The sequence below is a fragment of the Centruroides sculpturatus genome, unplaced genomic scaffold, assembly GCF_000671375.1.
Source record: "Centruroides sculpturatus isolate CEXI.00-Female unplaced genomic scaffold, Cexi_2.0 scaffold680, whole genome shotgun sequence".
NCBI lineage: Eukaryota > Metazoa > Arthropoda > Arachnida > Scorpiones > Buthidae > Centruroides > Centruroides sculpturatus.
In genome coordinates, this window is record NW_019384843.1 from 405,873 (window position 1) to 425,586 (window position 19,714).

The window sequence follows — 19,714 nt, forward strand, 5'->3', positions numbered from 1 at the left end:
ATAACAACATTTACAAAATTTTATTTTCAATTAAATTTATTTCTCCTTTATAATCAATTATCTATTCTAAATAAAACATTAAATTATCTGTGTAGTGATTGTGAAACAAAACAGCTTACAAAAATGAACACTCAATTGTAATTATTTCTAAAAAAATTTTGGCTCTATTTAAAATTCAAATGTATACAGGACAAAGATTAACAAGTAATAAATGATGTAAAATTGTTAAATAACAAAGATCATTTTAAGGCTATTATAATTAAACTGGGTAATATAAGTCTAGGGATGTTGGAATTAATTATTGGTAGGGTGTATGCTTTGTTTCTTTTTTTTTTTTATTGCCACCGTCTGTTTACGTGTGTCTGTCAAATCACTCTATTGTCGTACTTCTTGCATAGTACTCGTTGGACAATTACGATACAAAAATACTCTCTGAATATTTAAATGTCACTTTTTTTTCTCTTTCAAATATTTATTTTGTATAACAAAAAAGTCATAAACTCTCATTTTCTTAATCTAAAAAGTCTAGGGGAAGGGAAAAATGATAGACTGTTGACATATAAAATTATCGTCATCTCTCGTGACTTAACTAAATGCAATTCTAACAAGCGATTCTCCATTCAAGTTCTATAAAACTCATCTTGGCAAATTTCAATATTTTGTGGCAATTAATTAAATATATAACATAATTACATACAACTATAAAATATACATGATCTGAAGAAAAATTAACTTTCTCACATTTCATAATTCATATAAACATTAAATATAAAATTATCATTCCATATTTTTCAGTAAAACAGTAAAACTGGTAAATAAAAACAACTCATTTGTGAATAATTATGGCAGTAAATCTTAAATTTTTGGGTGTATAAATTAAATTGATTTGAATTTTAAAAGAAATTGTGCAGTATAAACCATTTAGAATTGCATATAGGTAAAAAATAAAATTTAGATTTTTGATTCTTCTACTATAAACTGCTCAAATAATTCTTTAATTATTGAGATAACTCTGGAATATTTTTGATTAAAAAATTTATCTATTTTCAAATGTAACTAGTCGAAAGATTGAGAAAAATTCTTAGCTTATAGACTGCAATTCTGTTGTATAGAGTCCGATAAAATTAACTTTCAAAGAAAGATGGTCTTTATACGAAATAGTTGTGACAACTATAGAACTTCTTATTCGTATATTCTATTTGTAAGTGATAAAGACTTAAAAGATAAAATATTTTTTAAAATTAATATTTGAAATTCTAACAGATTTCTACTGCACTTCTTTCATTTGAAGAAAAAAAAAATATTTTTCTAATATAGTGTATATAGATTTATTTGATATATTATAAGAATTATCTAGTGCCTGATATTTGAGAGAATATTTTGCTTTTTAACTACAGGCACTTATTGCAGTTAGACCAATTGAACAATTAATTGAAACTAAATGTTGGATCAACATTAAATAAACTTATGTAATTTTTTAGAACATTATTTTCTAAGTACAATTAACTAAAAAAATTTTTTTTTACTTTTTTCTAAAATGTCAACTTAATTGGGTACGAATTTATCACACTAATTATTGATAACCAATTTTACTTGATATATGGGACGATTTTTCTGAAATATAACTTTTTACAGGGATGTAATATATGATTTTTCTGTTCATGGAACAGAATTTTTTTGGAGAGAAAAATATTCTTAGTCAAACTTGCAGTAAAAGTTAAGCTATACAGTATTAAATACAAATACTATATTCTATAATTATTCCCCAAACTTGTAAATAATTTCAGGAAAGAAATTTTAGTCCCTATATTAATTCTTTGTGATTGTCCATTATATCACAAACCATATATGATTTTCTCCTCCGACACACATGGGCAGGACAACCATGTTTGGTCACTACTTGCCTAGGAACCCATTTGATGTTAAGCTAGATATAAGACTAGAAATCAGAAGTTTTGTTGTCTCTTCTTCTTTGCATCCATGGCATCAAGAATTGGTTGGCGTTTCGCTTGATAGCGATGTCTTAGTTCTTCAATCTCTTTCTCCATTTCGGAATCCAAATTTGCCATCCTCTCCTGGAGTTCATCGTAACTAAGGAACATTAGCTGTAGTAATAATAATTGATTAGAAAAATTAGTTTAATAATTATTTTGAATACACAAATCACAATATTTGAAAACTTTTAAAACTTACAAAACTAAAGTCTCCATCCACAAAAGATCGCTGAAACTTTGTGTAATCATGATGAGCTGCTCCTGGACCTGCATTGCTTATTTGATTCAAATGATGTTGTAGATGATTGGCACTTTTTCTTTCATGACCTTGTGGTTTCTGGCCGGATTTGAGATTCTGTTGGAAGTGATTAGGATGAGGTGTGCCACTTTGACTTAATGAAGAAGTAGAGCTATTTACATCAGTCTGTGTGGGACTACGATTGTGATGTTTCTGTTGCTCCTTCTCTTTTTGATCAAAATGATCGAGGAAATAAGGACGATAATTTTCTTTCTTTTCTCCCGTTGCTGTATCGTGTCCTGAAATGCAATAAGCAAAATCTCAAATATATATGATTTTTAATTTCAATCAAATGTAACTTAGATTAAGTTTGGCACTTTTCAGAATTTATATGGCTGGTTCTATTTTTCAAGATAGTCATGGATATTATATATGGAATAAAAATTAATCAAGTTTTAAAAGGCAATATCATATCAATCATCGCTGAGTGGAAACTTTACTCAAAGATAAACATGTGCAAGAGTTAGATACATACATCATGCAAGTAGATTATGAAAAATTTAATATTTTTTTACAGTTAATGATATTATTTTGAATATGTATGAAGCTCAGCATCTTGTAATTTACAAAACTAATGACAAACAATTGGTGGATTACATTGGGCGGCTATAATAATGATACTAATTACTACTTAAAAGTCAAGTAACTTGGCCTAGAGATAGACATTAGTTGCCATTTCTTGATAAATTTAATAATTATAGAAGGTTTTAGAAAAAAGAATTGGCTCAAAGTGGGACTCAAATCTACAATCTCGATTGCTATGCAGATGTGTTCCCAGTTATGCTAGCCAGATGCTTACCTCTAGGCCATAGTACTGACATATAAGTAATTAGTAACATTATTATAGCTTGATGTAATCTGGCAATGTAATTTGGAATGAATCTAAAAATTAGGTTAATGGAAGCTTACATTTATTCACAAAACTAAACTGCTGAGTTCGGTAAATTAAAATTATTATTTTTTCAACAGTAACCTTGTGTGTGTTTTTTTTTTTTCAGAATTAGCACATTTTTTTTTTTATTTGCTGGAATTTTTGGTCATTCTCAGCTTCAGTTTGTTTGCAATTGTTGCTAGATAAGGACAGCTATAGAAAAACTAAAAAATATTATTAAATAAAAAAGGGTTTGATGTTTTGAACTTAGCTTCATTTATATTATAAATTAAAAAAATAAATGCTTCCTTAAAACTATTCATTTATTCGTTTATTAGATCGTTTCAGGCAATTTACTTGAAAGAAATAAAAAATATATTTATTTAGAGTGATACTTATTCATTATTCTGTAACTAACTGAATTGAGATTAATGATTCACTTTTATAACCAAAAGGGGATTGTTTTGGATGAATAAACCAAAATTTTTATGTCCTTCAAACCTGATGTTCATCTGAGTTCAAGAATTACTCAGAAAACGATTTTATTCCCAGATATTTTGTTTAAATGCATTTTGGATCAGAGTCAGGATTGACAAGAACTTCAACCCAAAATGTATTTAAATAAAATTGTCTTCTGAGTAATTCTTGAATTCAAGTGAATGTTGGATTTGAAGGACATAACATTTCAGTTTATACATCCAAAAACTTCCTTTTAAGTGATTATAAAAGTGAATGATAATATCCAGCAAATATTACTAGTTTTAGTTATGTACTAGAGATTAATGATTTCATCAAATCTGATGTACAATAAAATATTAAACAATGTTCAGTAAACATTAGCCTCTCAAAACTGTTTGGACACAATAATATTGAATAAAATTAAAAGGTTAATAAATAAATTAGTAAAAGAGTACAATTAAATTTGAATAATAGTAATGCTGTTTTAAAGAAGACATACTACCAAATAATTAGTCTCGTCTAATGCTGCATTCTCCTTTTTCGATGTCTTTCTTCTATTTTTATACCAGAACAAAGGTATTATAACTTTTAAATGGTTTTCTAAATGGTACTAAATGTACTATGTAAAATTCAAATCAAGATTCTACGAGAGCCAGATCAATTTGGAACTCCATTCTCCTTAAAGCAAGTATTTACAATGTTGGCTGGAGTAGAACACTAACATATCAATAATTTAAATTAAACTGTTAGAATGTATACAGTACCTTAATTATCCAAAATATTCATATATTGAAATTTGCTTAATTTAATCACAGTTATTACTATATCATTTAATGAATGATCTCATGCAATTCTCAAAACATATAGTAAAGCTTTTTTTATCCATCAACTATCTGTTCATTTCTGTTAACCATCATATCACTGGAGTGTGTGTGTCACTTGTGTAAGAAAGTGTACAATAGTAACAGCAGCATGCGCTAATTCATTGTTTCATAATAATCTTTAATTGGTTTTAAACAATGAACAACTAGTGCAAAGTGTAATAAATGTGGATGAATGCTAAAGTAAGAAAGATGAAGATGAGTCAGTACTAATAATGTTGAAATTATGCTATCAAAGTGCATCCAAATAATTTGAGATGCAGAAGAAGCAGAGACAAAGCAAGAGCTACTTTTGCATAAAATTCACATTGCTTCTGAGAAGATTAGGAATATACTGAAACAAAAATAGATTATAGACTATTTTAAAAGTTACATTTTATACATATTTAAATTTGTGTTTAATAATATTTGTTTTGTTTTACATTGTGTATCTATGTTGGAAATACATTTGACTTTAAAGTTGTATAAATAATTTTTAAAAATTCCTATTAATCATCTTTTCATTTACCTGTCACTCTCCTAGACCCAATATTGTTGAATAATTAAAGTTTTACTGTAAATTAAAATGCATTTATAACACTTCACTTATTGTAATCAGAGTTTTGTCTATAGGTATCATAATCTTCAGGTAAACTGGTACTTTTAAATTAGTTTTCACATTATCAGCCACAACATGTGGCCAATAATAAACAATTGTTATTAGTTTTAACCACTGCTTATCATTTTAATTGTTATTTGCTCACAGTACAGTCTAAATTGCTGGTATTTCACACTTCTGTTATACACTAGTTATTGTTAAAACATATTATGTATAATTACAAAAATTACAATAAGCAAACAACACTGAATGAATTATTATTAATAACAACAATAATAATAAATCAAGTTACATAATTTTTTACTGTTTTAATAACTTTTAATGTCAAAGCCAATAACTCCAGAATTTCCACTTCCACTAATTAGTCTTATTTATAATATTAAATTAAGTGAGTCCTAAAATTATTACAATAAGTAGATTTATGATGCAGCATTGAGAATGCTTGGTATTACAACTTTCAATTCATTGGTCCACAGAACATTTTTCTATTATTTCAGTCTCTAAATTATGGACACCGCATTACTGCAAACAATATTTAACATTTCTTGTGACAAAGATTGAGTTAAAGCTCTATTACAAAAGTCAAGATTATGCAACTCTTTTCAAATCATTTTCTTTAAACTTTGTAAGTGTTTTCATTTTCAAATTTTTTTTATATCATTTACTGTTTACTTTGAGACAGTCCAATTTATTGAAACAAGTTATGATAATAACGCAATTTGATAAGTCTCTAGAATCTCATCTACTTCAGATAGCATACTTTCTTCATTGCCTATGAATATTCTTTTTGTTTCATGAAAGCTTACATACACTTCAGAAAAAGTGAATGATACAAGTCCTGAAAAGTTAATGTATAATAGTAATCTATTGCTATACACAAATGTAAATTTTGTAACAGTTCTAGGTAATTAAAATCAGTTTTCTGGGTGCAAAACAAACATATTAAAGCAACATTCAAGATAAAACTTGTATATTGATTTAATAATATGTTTGTTTTGCACCCAGAAAACTGATTTTAATCACCAAGATCTTTAAGTTGTGGTGTATGCAGTTCACTAACCTATCTTAGTAAACATAAAAATGTTATTATTATTCTGTTCTAATGTAAAATGCCTGAAAATGATGCTTGCAATGTTATCTAAAGTGTTTGTGAAGTATATCTGAATTATTTTAACAAGTTTATATTATTTTCTTGGCGGGGAAAAAAGCTATAACACCAAAAGACATTTTTTTATGTACATTTAGCAAGCTTGAATTGTTTAAGAATTGTACTGATACTAAATTTTATATTTATACTTTATTTATTATACTTTTCATTGTTGAATCTTCTTCTTCTCCATCACTATTAATTACAAGGGTACCAAGATCAGATTCAACATCACTGCTTACGACTGATGTTCCTCCATTATTATGAGCAACTAAAGTTCCACCTTCTTCAATATCATTATTTGGCACCAATGTTCCCGAATCAGGCACAAATGCTACCATTGTCCCACAGTCAATATCATCTTCATCCTAAACGATTTTATAGTTAGAACTACTTCTTCAAAATTTATTTTAAGGTATAAAAAGAAGAGTAACTCACAGATTCGAGCATATTCACTCTGTCTCTGCGATACGTCTCATTCTCTTGAATTTCCTTTGCTTCAGCAATCATTTGTTGTAAAATATTTACAGGTTTGGCATTTTTAATAAATTCATGCTAAAATTAATTTAAAAATAAATATCAATATAATTATATTATTAGAATAAAGAATAAAATTAGAAAGTTTATATTTTAAATTTCAATACATTAAAACACTTATAATTATTTTTGTAACATTATTATTTGTATTATATTATGAAATCATGATTTAACATTTTACCTGTAGTAATTCTGATGCAGTTGCTCTCTCTTCTGGATTTTTGACAAGGCAGTGTGATACAAAATCAATAAATTCTGATGACCAGCGATCTAAATCCCTAAAAGATGGTGGCGGTTTTGTTGGGATCATGAAAATAGCCTGTAAAAATAAATTATTATAAACATTTTAAGTAAAAACTATTTTTAAATTTATTTAATATTACAACAAAAAACAATCCAAAATTTTAACATAAAAATACTATATGTTCTATCAGTCACTAACTTGTAAATCAATGAAAAGGGATAAAAAAAAAACTAAAAATTAAATGCTTTAATTAAATTCCAGGTAACATTTTCAGCCCTTTTTAAAGACCATCATCAGGCCATTACATTAGAAATGAATTTTCAAATGTATTGGAACAATGAACAACACAAACTGAAATGTTTCAAATTATACTTAACACTGCAATTAGTTGAAATTAAATAAGCTGCTTCAATTAAACAGCAAGCAAGAAGCTTGCTACTTAATTGAGTAATTGATTTCTAATGTCAAGCTAGAAGCTTAGACATAACCCAATCATTGTAATGCAATTATATGAGACATACCAACATTGCACCAAAACTTCCAATGATGTCTGCCATGTTGACAAAGATGATAAGAAGTACAAGATCATAACCTATAACACTTATATATATGATATGTATTATTTGTACATTATTTGTACAAGCGTTATAGGTTGTTTAAGTGTTTGTATAAGTGTTGTTTATGCAAACTGCATTCAAACATACCGATTCTTTCAACTTTTATGAATTTTTTAACTATTTACAAATTTATGGGACACCCTGTATATAGAATAACATAATGTAGAAGACTGAAGAGGAACTGAATGAGTACAAAAATATATTCTAAGTTATATACAATATATTATTTTATTAATTAATACAGTAACATTTTTCTACTTGACTGCCAAGTGGGAGAGATTAAATTCCCAAAATCCCCATGTGCAGTGCCTTGATTGACCTTATAAATTCAACAGAAATTTAATTTTAAAATATAGTAATTAAGAAACTTGCTACAAATTTTTGCTTTTATTTCAGAAGCAAAATTACATAAATTGACATATTAATTATATCTTACAAAATTACACTCACACAAAGAATACTCATGTAAATATATTTTTGTGTATATTTAGTTTTAGCACTGACAAAAACAGGAATTCTCTAAATCAGTTAAATATCAAATGCAAAACTGGTTTCAAAATCCGTTTGAATTCAGTAGAATTAAGATTTCATTCATATATTTTATTAATATTAATAAAAAATACTATTATAAATATTAGCCAAGATTCAAGCCTGTATCACATTTTTATCAATACAGTAATAGTTTAAGCTGAAACTTATTCAATATAAAAAGACACTAAACACAACCATATACACTTTTCAAGCAACTAAATTTAATCAAAACAAATGTTTTTTTTGGCATGATTGGTAAGTTTTTGTCAGGTTACAGAAAGAAATTTAAATAGAGATTCAATCAATCAGGCCAAAAACATTTGTTTCGTTTAAATTTAGTCGTGGGAAAATAGTTTAAAGTGTGTCTCTTGTATCATATTTTTTTTTTATAAAAAAAAAAAAAGCCAATGTTTCTTACATGTTTGTAAAAGATGGAGTCTAAATATTTAACAAATAACATTTGTAAATTTTATTGTTTTAAAATTAATTCTTTCTGGTTTCATGTTAATTTAAGTTCCAAATTTAAACACAAGTGATGCATGGCATTATTTTAAAAAAGTCAATGATGGTAAATTGATGCAGTGTACATGTTATATTATTACACTGAGTTTCCTTTAGTACATCAGTTATTAAAAAAATGTTAACATGATATTTCATAGCAATTCTACAGAATAGAATAAAATTAATACTAAATATTATTTTCTTATTGTTTATGATGTTTAAAATGCTCCTGGGAAACTAAATAATCATTTTTATTTTCTAATTTGTTTAAGTGAGTTTGTATTGCTTTATTTTCTAGGACTAGTTTGGTTGTTTCAAAATTCAACAGAGAATCCCACTATAGATAATAATTGCTTTCAAATTGTGTTCCATAAAACTGCAGGAAAAACCAAAATGCAAAAGGTAGAATGACAAACAAATGAATAAGTTGTTAAAAGAATCATAATGTCAATTTATGTTTGACATATGAATGAAATGACAAAAAATGAGCTGCCTACATGTTCTAAAATGCCTCTTGTAATCAATAATGAATTCTACCAAAGACCTTATAATAGCTGAAAGTTGGTTGACTTATGTCATAGGCATGATAAAATTATTCAATTTCATTACTGTCTCTTATTTATTTTTCATATATGTCAACTGAACATAGATTAAATAAAGACTAAACTATAACTTCATTAAAAATTAAAATTAATATTTTTTTAATCAGTTATTTTTAAGTCTAATTTATAAAATAATCTTGATGTATCTTTTATGTTTTGAATCTTAACATAAAAAGGAATTAACTGTTGTATGTTTAATAATTGTAGTCATAAACTGGAAATCACCCATGAGGATTAATGCTCTATAAATTATCTCAGTTTTTGTTATTGTTTTTCTTTTGACAGATCAATTCTAGAATGCGAAACTCTTCTGTTGTTTTTTTATCATCATAAGCAGCTAGTAATGGTAATTTATGACTATATTCAAAACAGTACACTTATTTTTATTTGTGAAGAACTCTTCATAGAATCAACATTATAGTGGCATTTGTGACATCAACTCATCTTTTGAAATTCTCACATGAACAGCTGGAACAATGTCTTAAAAATGGTAAATTGGAATAAAACATCTGTCATGTTGGTTAAAAAAAATCATCAAAATAATGTTAAAATGATACTGGTAGTAGAAACAAACAAAAATCTGTTTTATTGAAAATTTTCTGAGTCAATTTTGACTTAGTGTTGAAAATAGAAAGTAAAGTTCAGTAAAAATTTGCCAATTTACATATCAAATGTGAATAAGTATGATCTTCTCTACAATGATTGAGTACAATGTCAATTGAATGAAAGAAATCTGATAGAGTATCCTACAAGAACAGAGTTGCCTGTGATTCACTACTGAAACATAACCAGATAAATCCCTGAAGAGGCGACTAATTACTGGAAATGAAAATTAAATTATTTATGATTACCTGCAGTAGAAAAGATGGTAGAGAAAGTCAACTGACTCCCCTGCAATGCTATAAAAAGTTGGTTCACATATGAAAAATTTATGCTGAGCAAATGTTGACACTATTAGGATATTATCTACTATAAACTTCTACCTCAAATCAGATCATTAATATAGAATCCCTTCCCAACCTGATAATCTGAAGGAAGTCACTGAAGAAAAACAGTGTATTGTCAAAAAAGCACATCTGTGACTTACATAATGATAACATGCTAACTGCATGTTATCATTATGTAAGTCACAAATGTGCTTTTTTGACAATACATGTGCACAGTATTAAAAACATACAGATTCAAGTTCTGCTCAACTGAGAATCTAATGACAGTATTCATTAAATAAATAATCAGATTCTTATGTATTAATTTTATTCATGTAATTTTCAACTTTTTTAACTGGTATTTTATAATTATATTCATTACTTTGAATATCAATATATGAAACTTAACTTCTCAATATTTATATACCAATTAACATTAATATATTATTCTTTTAAGTACTCTTTTCAAATATGTTAAAAACTAAAATTATCAAATTTTATGCAGAAATAATATGTCAATCAGAGATATTATTCTTCAAAAAATTAATTATTTTTGTACAGTTAAGAGCTCAAATAATTTATTAATACCCATAACTGTGAATTTTTAAAAATTAATGTAAATAAATATGATATAATATAACAATGAAAATTAACTTAAACAATAACTGGACAGAATCAAACTGTGAAACTATTAATGTTTGGCAAGTATTTTTCAAACAAACCTTTTTGACTGACTAAATTAGCCACCTTTAAGTTAAAAAAATTTATTTATCAATGCAACATTTCAAATTTAAAATTGCCCAAAAACATACCTGACACATCATTTATAAGCAGACCTACATTTAGTCTACTATTGTGATAAAAAATTATGAATATAGTTCATTTAAACTGTCTGCATACAAGAGGACACTGTCATTGTTTGGTATGACTTTCATCGACAACTAAAAGCAATCCGTATGTCATAATCTGTTTTTGTTTGCTAATAAATGCTTATTTTGTGTGTAAAGAATTTTTGTGCTGATGATTTTTCAAAACATCACGTGTAATTGAGCAAAGAACATGCAATAAATTTTGTTTTTGCAACAAAATTACTGTTACAAAAATGTTGCAAAAAGCTTTTGGTCTATTAAAAACAAGAATTTTCTAATTGTACAAGATGTTCAAGGAAGGCAGAGAATGCACTGAACATAAACATAAACCATGCTCTAGTAGACCATCACTTCAAATGATGAACAATACATCACTCAAGTCAGAGATTTGGTGCTTAATGATCATTGTTTAACAATTAGGGGCATTATTGAACATGTTTCAGTATCATTTGGATCTTGTCAAGAAATTTTGAAACATCATTTTGACTTGTGATGCATTACTTCTTGAATTACCCAAAAACGTTGAATTTTTTCTAAAAACAACATGTTTGATTGGCTGAGAAAATGCTTTGAGGCAAATCATTTTTAAAATGCATTATTACAGTGATGAAACACAGATCTATATAGCTTTTGACACTGAAACAGCTCAATAATAAAATGGATGGCACTCAAAAGATAAAGCAAGACCAAAAAGAACCATACAAAAGTCAATCAAAAATCAAATTATGGTATGCATTACGAATTTCTTCTGGCTGGTCAAACAGTCAACAAAGATTATTATTTGAGCATTTTGCATCATTTGCATGAAGCAATTCACGAAAGCAACCTAATTTATGGCAAGAAAACTCATGAATTTTGCATGACAATAATGCACCTGTTCACAATACTCTTGTTGTTTGTGAATTTTTAGCCTGCAAAATGTTCAAATAATAATCTTTACAGTGATGCAAGTTCTATATATACAGTTCTGCAAGCTCTATATATTCACATGATATAGCATTGTGTGACTTCCTGTTTCCTGAAATAAAATTTCTTCTTTGTAGTCACCATTTTGAGATGACTGATGCCATAAAACAAAACTTGCTGGAAGTCATGAAGGTTTTCACAAAAATGCCTTTAAAGCATATTTCAATGATTGGTATAAGTGCATTGCAATGGGAGGGGATTACTTTGAAGGGGACAAAATAAATTCAAATTTTGCATTTTATTAAACCATTTTCAATACTTTTTGATCACAGGGGTACATGGCATATACAAAATATTGGATCTACCTAGGACATATGCACAACTTGACCCAAGAATCAAAAAGTTTGGACTCTATCTCACAAGACTAAAAACAAATGTATTGAAAAGAGACTTCTCATAAGCACTCCTCTGAACTGCAGGTAAGCCACCACCTCAAATTAGGAGGAGGAGTGTCCTATTAAATTGGCCAACTCTAATATATCTGCATGAATGTTACCTTCTTTGTCTATATGACTGAAAAAAGTTATGGAGTTTACAGAAGGATGGGACTATTTTGATTGCTGGATACATTGATTCAAAATCATACACCATGATGTGTGTAGTCTCCAATCTGAAGATTGTATAGATGATCCAAGAGTTGTGTGGAGTTCTTAATGCCTTGGTGGTAGTTATCTAAAGTTATTTATGATGTACTGATTAAGGATTTTTTCAATTAGTATTGTGGGCAACACCAACTTGTTCATGACCAAATGTAATTATTCAGTTTATGCACCTTGTCAAAAGCAAAAATTTTCTTAACAGAATACACAAAAATGGAGGCATGTTCATTTTAAGGTGCATGACAAAGATGTCCTGTGGAACAGACAACTCTGTTGTATAGCCTCTGAAAATAGTCAGAAGGTGCAATAACGCATTCTGTTTCAATGACATAAGTATGCTTTTTTCGTATGTTGATCTACACGAGGACTAGGTTCTTAGATTTATCCCTTCTACATAGGACTATATTAGCATCAGCCATTCACTTTCTGAACACTCTGATGGAATGCCAAATACAGTCATTTGAAAGCTGTGATGGTTAAGCATGCTTTCTACATGTAGTATTCTTTATTGACATTGTCTAGATCCTCGAAAAGATTTTAAATGTCCAAAATGACTTTTGATTTATAAGTGATATTTATAATTTACATTCTGTGTACAGTGTGTTTATTGCTAAAACAAATTTAATTAGTTTTATAATAAATAAAATTTTCCACTAAATTTATTAAAAATTAAAATCAATCAAGCATTCACAAGTGGAATATTTCTACATGTGATTCATATCATTAAGAATCATTTGTGAAAATAACAAATTCTGGCAATTTTCTTGTTTTTTTTTTTTTTGGATTCATTCAAACAAACATCTCATTAATAATAAATCACTCCAGCATTAAACCACTGAAGTCATGACTATACGCTAGTCTGTTACCTTGAGCCAAATGATCACCATAATGAATTGGGCTACTTTACCATTACTATTAATAATTAAATTCTTTTTTAATAGCAGCAGTAAAGTAGCCCGATTCATTATGGCAATTGTTTGGCTTATTATTAAATCATCGGGCTTTACAATGTTTATAGATCTTTTATCTTGTTTCTGATTAGTTAAAAGAAAATAATTTTAAAAAATATTTTTCCACGACTGTTTTTGAGTCAGCAATAGAAAATTAAGCATTTTAAGCACCACAAAAATAATTAAGCACTTTTTAAAGACCCAAGGATTTGTAAAGACATGGGAAGAAATAAATAAATAACCACGGTAGCTTTATCTAGTCCAGCAGTTTTTTCTCATACATTCTTCAAACATTTTCGATCTTCTCATAAAAACTTCTTCAGGTATTAATCAAAGAAAAGATTAAAAAAAAAAAATGAAATATCTGAAAAACATGATGTATTTCAAATTTGAAAACTCCAATCAGATGCAGGCATAAGAAAGACTTACCTGCAATATAAATACAGTAGAGCATTGATTATCCGACTCAATTGGGGACTGGGGTTGGTCAGATAATTGAAAAGTCGGATAACCGAAAAGTATGAAAAAATCCATTATTAGTGTAGTATATTATTATATCCCTTGTAGTTGATTCGTTTTTTGAAACCGTGTTTTCGTATTTATTTACTATTGAACACAAGACTGTGTTATTATTAAAACACTTGGCGTTTATCCACTTTATTCAGTTCAACTGAATAAAGTGGATAAACGCCAAGTGTTTTAATAATAACACAGTCTTGTGTTCAATAGTAAATAAATACGAAAACACGGTTTCAAAAAACGAATCAACTACAAGGNTCGCTATTGTATCGTTAAAAATTAGAAAATTAAGCCTCATTTAAATACTGGCTTCCTTTCATGGTCAATCCAGTGTTGCCAGCTAAAACACGTAAAAATAATATTAAAGTAGCCAAGACATAGCCAAATATTGTAGCGCCACATCACTAGCGGACATTTAAATTTGCCGACTAGAATGCGGTCGGTTAACCGAGGTGATGGTTAACCGGAAGTCGGATAATCGATGCTCTACTGTATTTATTGAAATGTTCTTGCCATGCATGAGAAATACATTTCTCATGCATGGCAAGAACATTTCTCTTCTTTCTAATTAATACATCATTCCAGTTGGTTTGCTTTTAAAATCTCCATGGTTTCCAATTTTTTGAGTTGTTCCTCAGAGAAAGCACACCTTATCAAAGGCCCGATTCTAAATTTGCTGTCATGTCGTTGTCCAATACATATGGAGATAGCCCAAACAAAGAGATCCACAGTCCTAAGTCATATCTATGTTCTGCTATTGTTTTTTCAGTTATCATTTTGTAGACCAACAAATAGATTGCTAAAAAAAACAGATGGCAGGTGGATGTAAAAGGGGGACAGACCAACTAGGAGGATGTATTAATTATAAAGAAGAGAAATGTATTTCTTGTGCATAGCAAGCACTTTTTGATAAATATTTATAATTTAAGTACATCCTATCATTCCTGTACACGCATCTGACTGAAGTTTTCGAATTTGAAATACATCATGTTCTTTGGACATTCCTTTCTTTTTTTCAATTAATACCTGAAGAAGATCAAAAATGTTTGTCTTATAAAGAAATAAAGCTGCTGGACTAGATAAAGATACTGTGATTATTTATTTATTGGTGAAGTCGTTTCATAAAGCTTTGAGCATGGGAACCTTGTAGTAAACATAGCAGAATTTTAAAACATTATAGCTCATTAAAACAAATAGTTAAGGATAACTAGAAAAAAAAAAAGAAACCAACAATTGTTCGATCTGAATTATACTTGAGATTAATTTTTTCAACAAGTTTCTTATAAACTTTGTTCCTTAATAATGAAGATACAGTAGACCCCTATAAAATGGGTTCATATAATACGGATTCGTATATAACAGCAAAAAAATTGCAATCGTATTCGTATAAATACACTAAAAGAGACTCATATAATATGGTAAAATGTCATCGTCAACTTGTGTTGCGATAGGATTGGTCAAATCTAGACCAATAGCGGATATTGCACAAACCGTTGAGTTTAAACGAGCAGTGGACCTACTAAAAACAATTTATTATTTAATGGCCATAAAAATTATATTTATATTAATGATGTCTCCAAAATTCAGCAAATTTTTCGCAGAAAAATAACTTATCAGAAAACATGCGCCCGCCATTTGATGCGCCGCTCCACGACGAAAACAAGCTTAAGCAATGGCATTGTTGAACAGTGCACACTCGGTAAGTAATCCTACAATTTTTTGTTTATGGCATAGTTTATATGGATTATTCCCAAAAAATTAAACGTATTTTGGAAATGTTGAGTCAAATTAGTCTAGAATCGATTAATTTTATGGAAGAAAACCTTTCAAACAGCCGTAGTCCCTAAACTGCATACATGCCGGGCAGTGATTGGCTCATGTATTTAAGTGACCCGTAAAACACAAAATTCATATAAAATGAAACGTATCTACCATATTATAGGGGGGGGGTCAACTGTATTGCTAAACTACATTATTGTTCTGTTTATTTAGTTCTAAATTGTTTTACATTACATGAATTCAATAAACTAAATGAATAATTTTTAATTATTAAAGATATTGTTGAATTTAATGACAAGCTTCAAAACAGACCATCACTGCTCTTGTTTGAATTCAAAAGTTAGTAATTAGTACCAATCAGAACTACTAAAGACAAAAATATAAATTTCTAATTTTATAAAAAATTTTCCTATAAATGAAAAAGGATTTCAATGCAAGTTGTTTATTTCTACTGACTGTAATCACTCATAAAAATAAACTATATGAAGTTAAGTAAATCATCCAAATTAACATATGTATCAATATAGAAAAGTAAATATCACAAATATAAAGTATTACACTGGAACCTAGTTAACTCTATGTCATTTTATTTCCCAATCACCCAGTACTGGGATTTACAAGTTAAATTAAACTGGTTAATTCTAATCCCTTGAACTGTTTAACTCCAATTTGGTTTTGATACAGTATTTTCATAAACTCTCTGGAATTTTAATTTGAATAAAATAATTAACCATCATCTATTGAATAAACTAATCGGAAACTTTCTATAAAATGTGCAAACCACGTATGACTAAAAATAAATATCATGTCATGTGACAGTGGTAGGGGGTGGTGTGACCTAAATACTGTAACTACCATCTAAACTTGCTTTTTTTTTTTCAAATATATTTTTGTCTTATTTGATTGCTGATGGATTTTTCTCTGACTAGCTGAAATAATAAAATGGATTTTTGATAAATTAATTTTTTAAAACCAATTATATACCAAATCTATATAAATATTTTTTCTTAGTGGCAACATTTTAAAAACATAACAATCATAGAGTAATATGTTTGTGATAAAATTAAAAAACAGATTGATTCTAGGTGTGTAACATTGCAATTAAAAAAAATCCTTACTAAATACTTAGGAGTGAATGGATTAACCACTCAGAAAAGCATTTCTCAGTAGCTTATTTAACCATTCAGTTAAGTGTTTGAGTTCTGGACAATGCCAAGAGGTTTACATTGACAATGATTCTATGTAATAAGATCCATAGAAATACTGTATAGATAATTTAGGAGTCACTAATAAACTAATGTACAAAATCTTGATTTTTAGTTGAATCTCCATAACTCAAAATTTAACTCAAAGTCTAAAATTTTTTCCCCCAAGCAATTCAAGTCAACCAGGTTCCATTGTATGATTGAAAGATTTAACTGTAATTAAAAGAATTTACTTCATTTAATGTTAAAACTTATGACTTAAATCTTGTCTTTTTTCCTAAAATAATTAGTTTCAGAAAAGAATACAAACTTTAAAAATCACATGAAAAGACAATCAAGAATATAATAATAATAATTACCATCTTATTGTGCAGTTTGAATTAAATTTTCATTAATAGTATGAAAATCTCTACTTAAAAACAGAATATTTATATAATTAAAAAATAATTATTTCTAGAAATATTAAAATAATTTAACAATAAGCATTGTACTAATTGTTTACAGGCAATTTTTCAACAAGTAGTTTACATATATGATTAGTTTCTGCTCAAATAGATGCAAATTGTTTCTAACGTGTCAATTTCTAAATTAATTTCATCTCTATTACTTTGAAATATACAATAATGGTCATAAAAAATTTTATGTATTTGTACAGAATTTTGAGTGTTGAAAAATTTGTACTAGAGTAAAAAGTAAACTGAACTTTTAATGCTACATAGCAATGATTATAATTGTTATAATTGTGAGCAAATGCACTTTCAAGCATTTTCTTAGACATATCAACACTTGTTAAAACACATGATAGATGCCTACATTTAAATGGATTGGAACACAAAACTGTCAAAGTACATAATAAGTAGTGTATGCTATTGAAATTCTGAATTTATGCATCACAAGCAACAAATCAACATTAAATTTTGCACCAAACTTACAAAGGGAGGCTCTGAATTAGTTTCAATGAGTTTGATATATATTGTAATCAGAGCCATAACTAGGCAGGTGCAACAGGTGCACCCGCACAGGGCCCACTTGGAAGGGGGCCCAAACTGCTGTTCACAAAAAATTATATTTTTAAATTTTAAATTTTCCGCCTTTCTACAGCGCGGTTTGGTGATTACATTTCGCCTTACTTAGACCCTAGATGTCTGCTCACCAGTGTTCCCAACTGTGGCGACTTTTAGAGGGACGTAGTGAGGTAGCGGAGACCGCAGACAAATCAGGCAAAAGTAGCGACTTTTGATATTTTTTAATTTATTTTTTGAGAAATTTAATGTTTATAGTTTTCAAATTTACAGATTTTTCTCTACTTTATAGAGCTTTCTGGCAACTACTAATATTATTACGATATACAAAACTGTATTTCTAGATTTTTCTACAGTGTGCAGAGCTAGAAATCTGTAAAGGTAACATTTTGTAACAAAAATAAATCTGCCCGAGGATTTTTTTAAAATTACTAAATTGAAAACGGTAACTCCCGAATAAAATCTTAGTCTCGAGGTTGTAAAAGGCGTGCAGAAATTCTGACATCATTTTTTGCTTTATAGTGGTACGCATATGTGGTGTATACCTGAACGGCGGATTAAGCGGTAAGCGAACTATGCGGGCGCGTAGGGCCCCGAAGGGGCTCCCGCAGTCTTTAAAATGCTACTGAAAAAAGGGATTGCGAAAACGCAGAAGATAGAAATAGTCCAAAAAAACGCTTCGATATATATAGATACATGGAAGTAATAAATGATATAGCTTTATGGCCAACAATATTAACAGATGCTATTATTGATCATATTCTTAAAACAAACCAAAAAGTATAGAAAAGGGATTTCTTAATAAACGAAAAAAAAGAGTTAAGATAATGGAAATAGATAAAACACCAGATGAAGGAAGTAACTTGACACCCGAAAAATTATTTAAAATACAAATTTACAGTGTTCTTGACACTCTATTGTGTCAAATAGATTGGCGTTATGAAAAAATGAAAACTATCTGTGACGATTTTTGCTTTCGCTGTGGCTGGTCTTTACAATGCATGAGTTTGCTGATTTAAAAAATTCGGCTGCAGATCTCGCTATTAAATATAGCAAAGATTTAAAAAAGTACGAATTCACAAGTGAAATTGAAAGTTTTAATTTTGAAGTAACGACTCTTATACAAAATATAGAAACTGCATCTCCGCTTAATATTCTACAGGCTCTTCATGATTTTGGTTTAATTGAGTCTTACCCAAATATCAATGTCGCTCTTCGAATATTTCTAACTCTTCCCGTTTCTATTGCTTCGTGCGAGAGAAGTTTTAGCAAGTTAAACTTAATAAAAAATTATTTAAGATCAACTATCGAACAAGAACGATTATCCAATATTTCTATTATTTCAATAGAATACAATATCGTTAAAAATATTAATTATGATGGTGTAATTAATGAATTTGCTGAAATGAAAGCCAGAAAAATTCAATTAAAATAAATCTTATTAAAAATCTATTGTAATGTATTTGTTTTATTATTTTCCCAAAGCCAAATAAATTAAGGGGCCTAAATGCAAATTCTTGCACAGGGCACAGGAATGGCTAGTTACGGCTCTGATTGTAATATTATCCTACTATAAACCAATAATGAAGCCACTCAACA

General features: G+C 28.4%; 1 protein-coding gene across 2 annotated transcripts in view; it reads right to left on the reverse strand.

Annotated features, from left to right (window-relative positions):
• Nucleotides 1-251: 251 nt before the first annotated feature.
• The window catches only part of LOC111630343 (serine/threonine-protein kinase 3-like), a 49,584-nt gene continuing 30,121 nt past the window's right edge, over nt 252-19,714 (reverse strand). For both annotated transcript variants that reach the window (XM_023374434.1, XM_023374435.1), the window contains exons 7-11: nt 6,967-7,104; nt 6,687-6,803; nt 6,412-6,616; nt 2,194-2,531; nt 252-2,105 (exon numbers count right to left, since the gene is read on the reverse strand). In XM_023374434.1, coding sequence (XP_023230202.1) covers nt 1,947-2,105; nt 2,194-2,531; nt 6,412-6,616; nt 6,687-6,803; nt 6,967-7,104 — 957 coding nt within the window. In that variant the 3' untranslated portion in view covers nt 252-1,946. The remainder of the gene's footprint in view (nt 2,106-2,193; nt 2,532-6,411; nt 6,617-6,686; nt 6,804-6,966; nt 7,105-19,714) is intronic.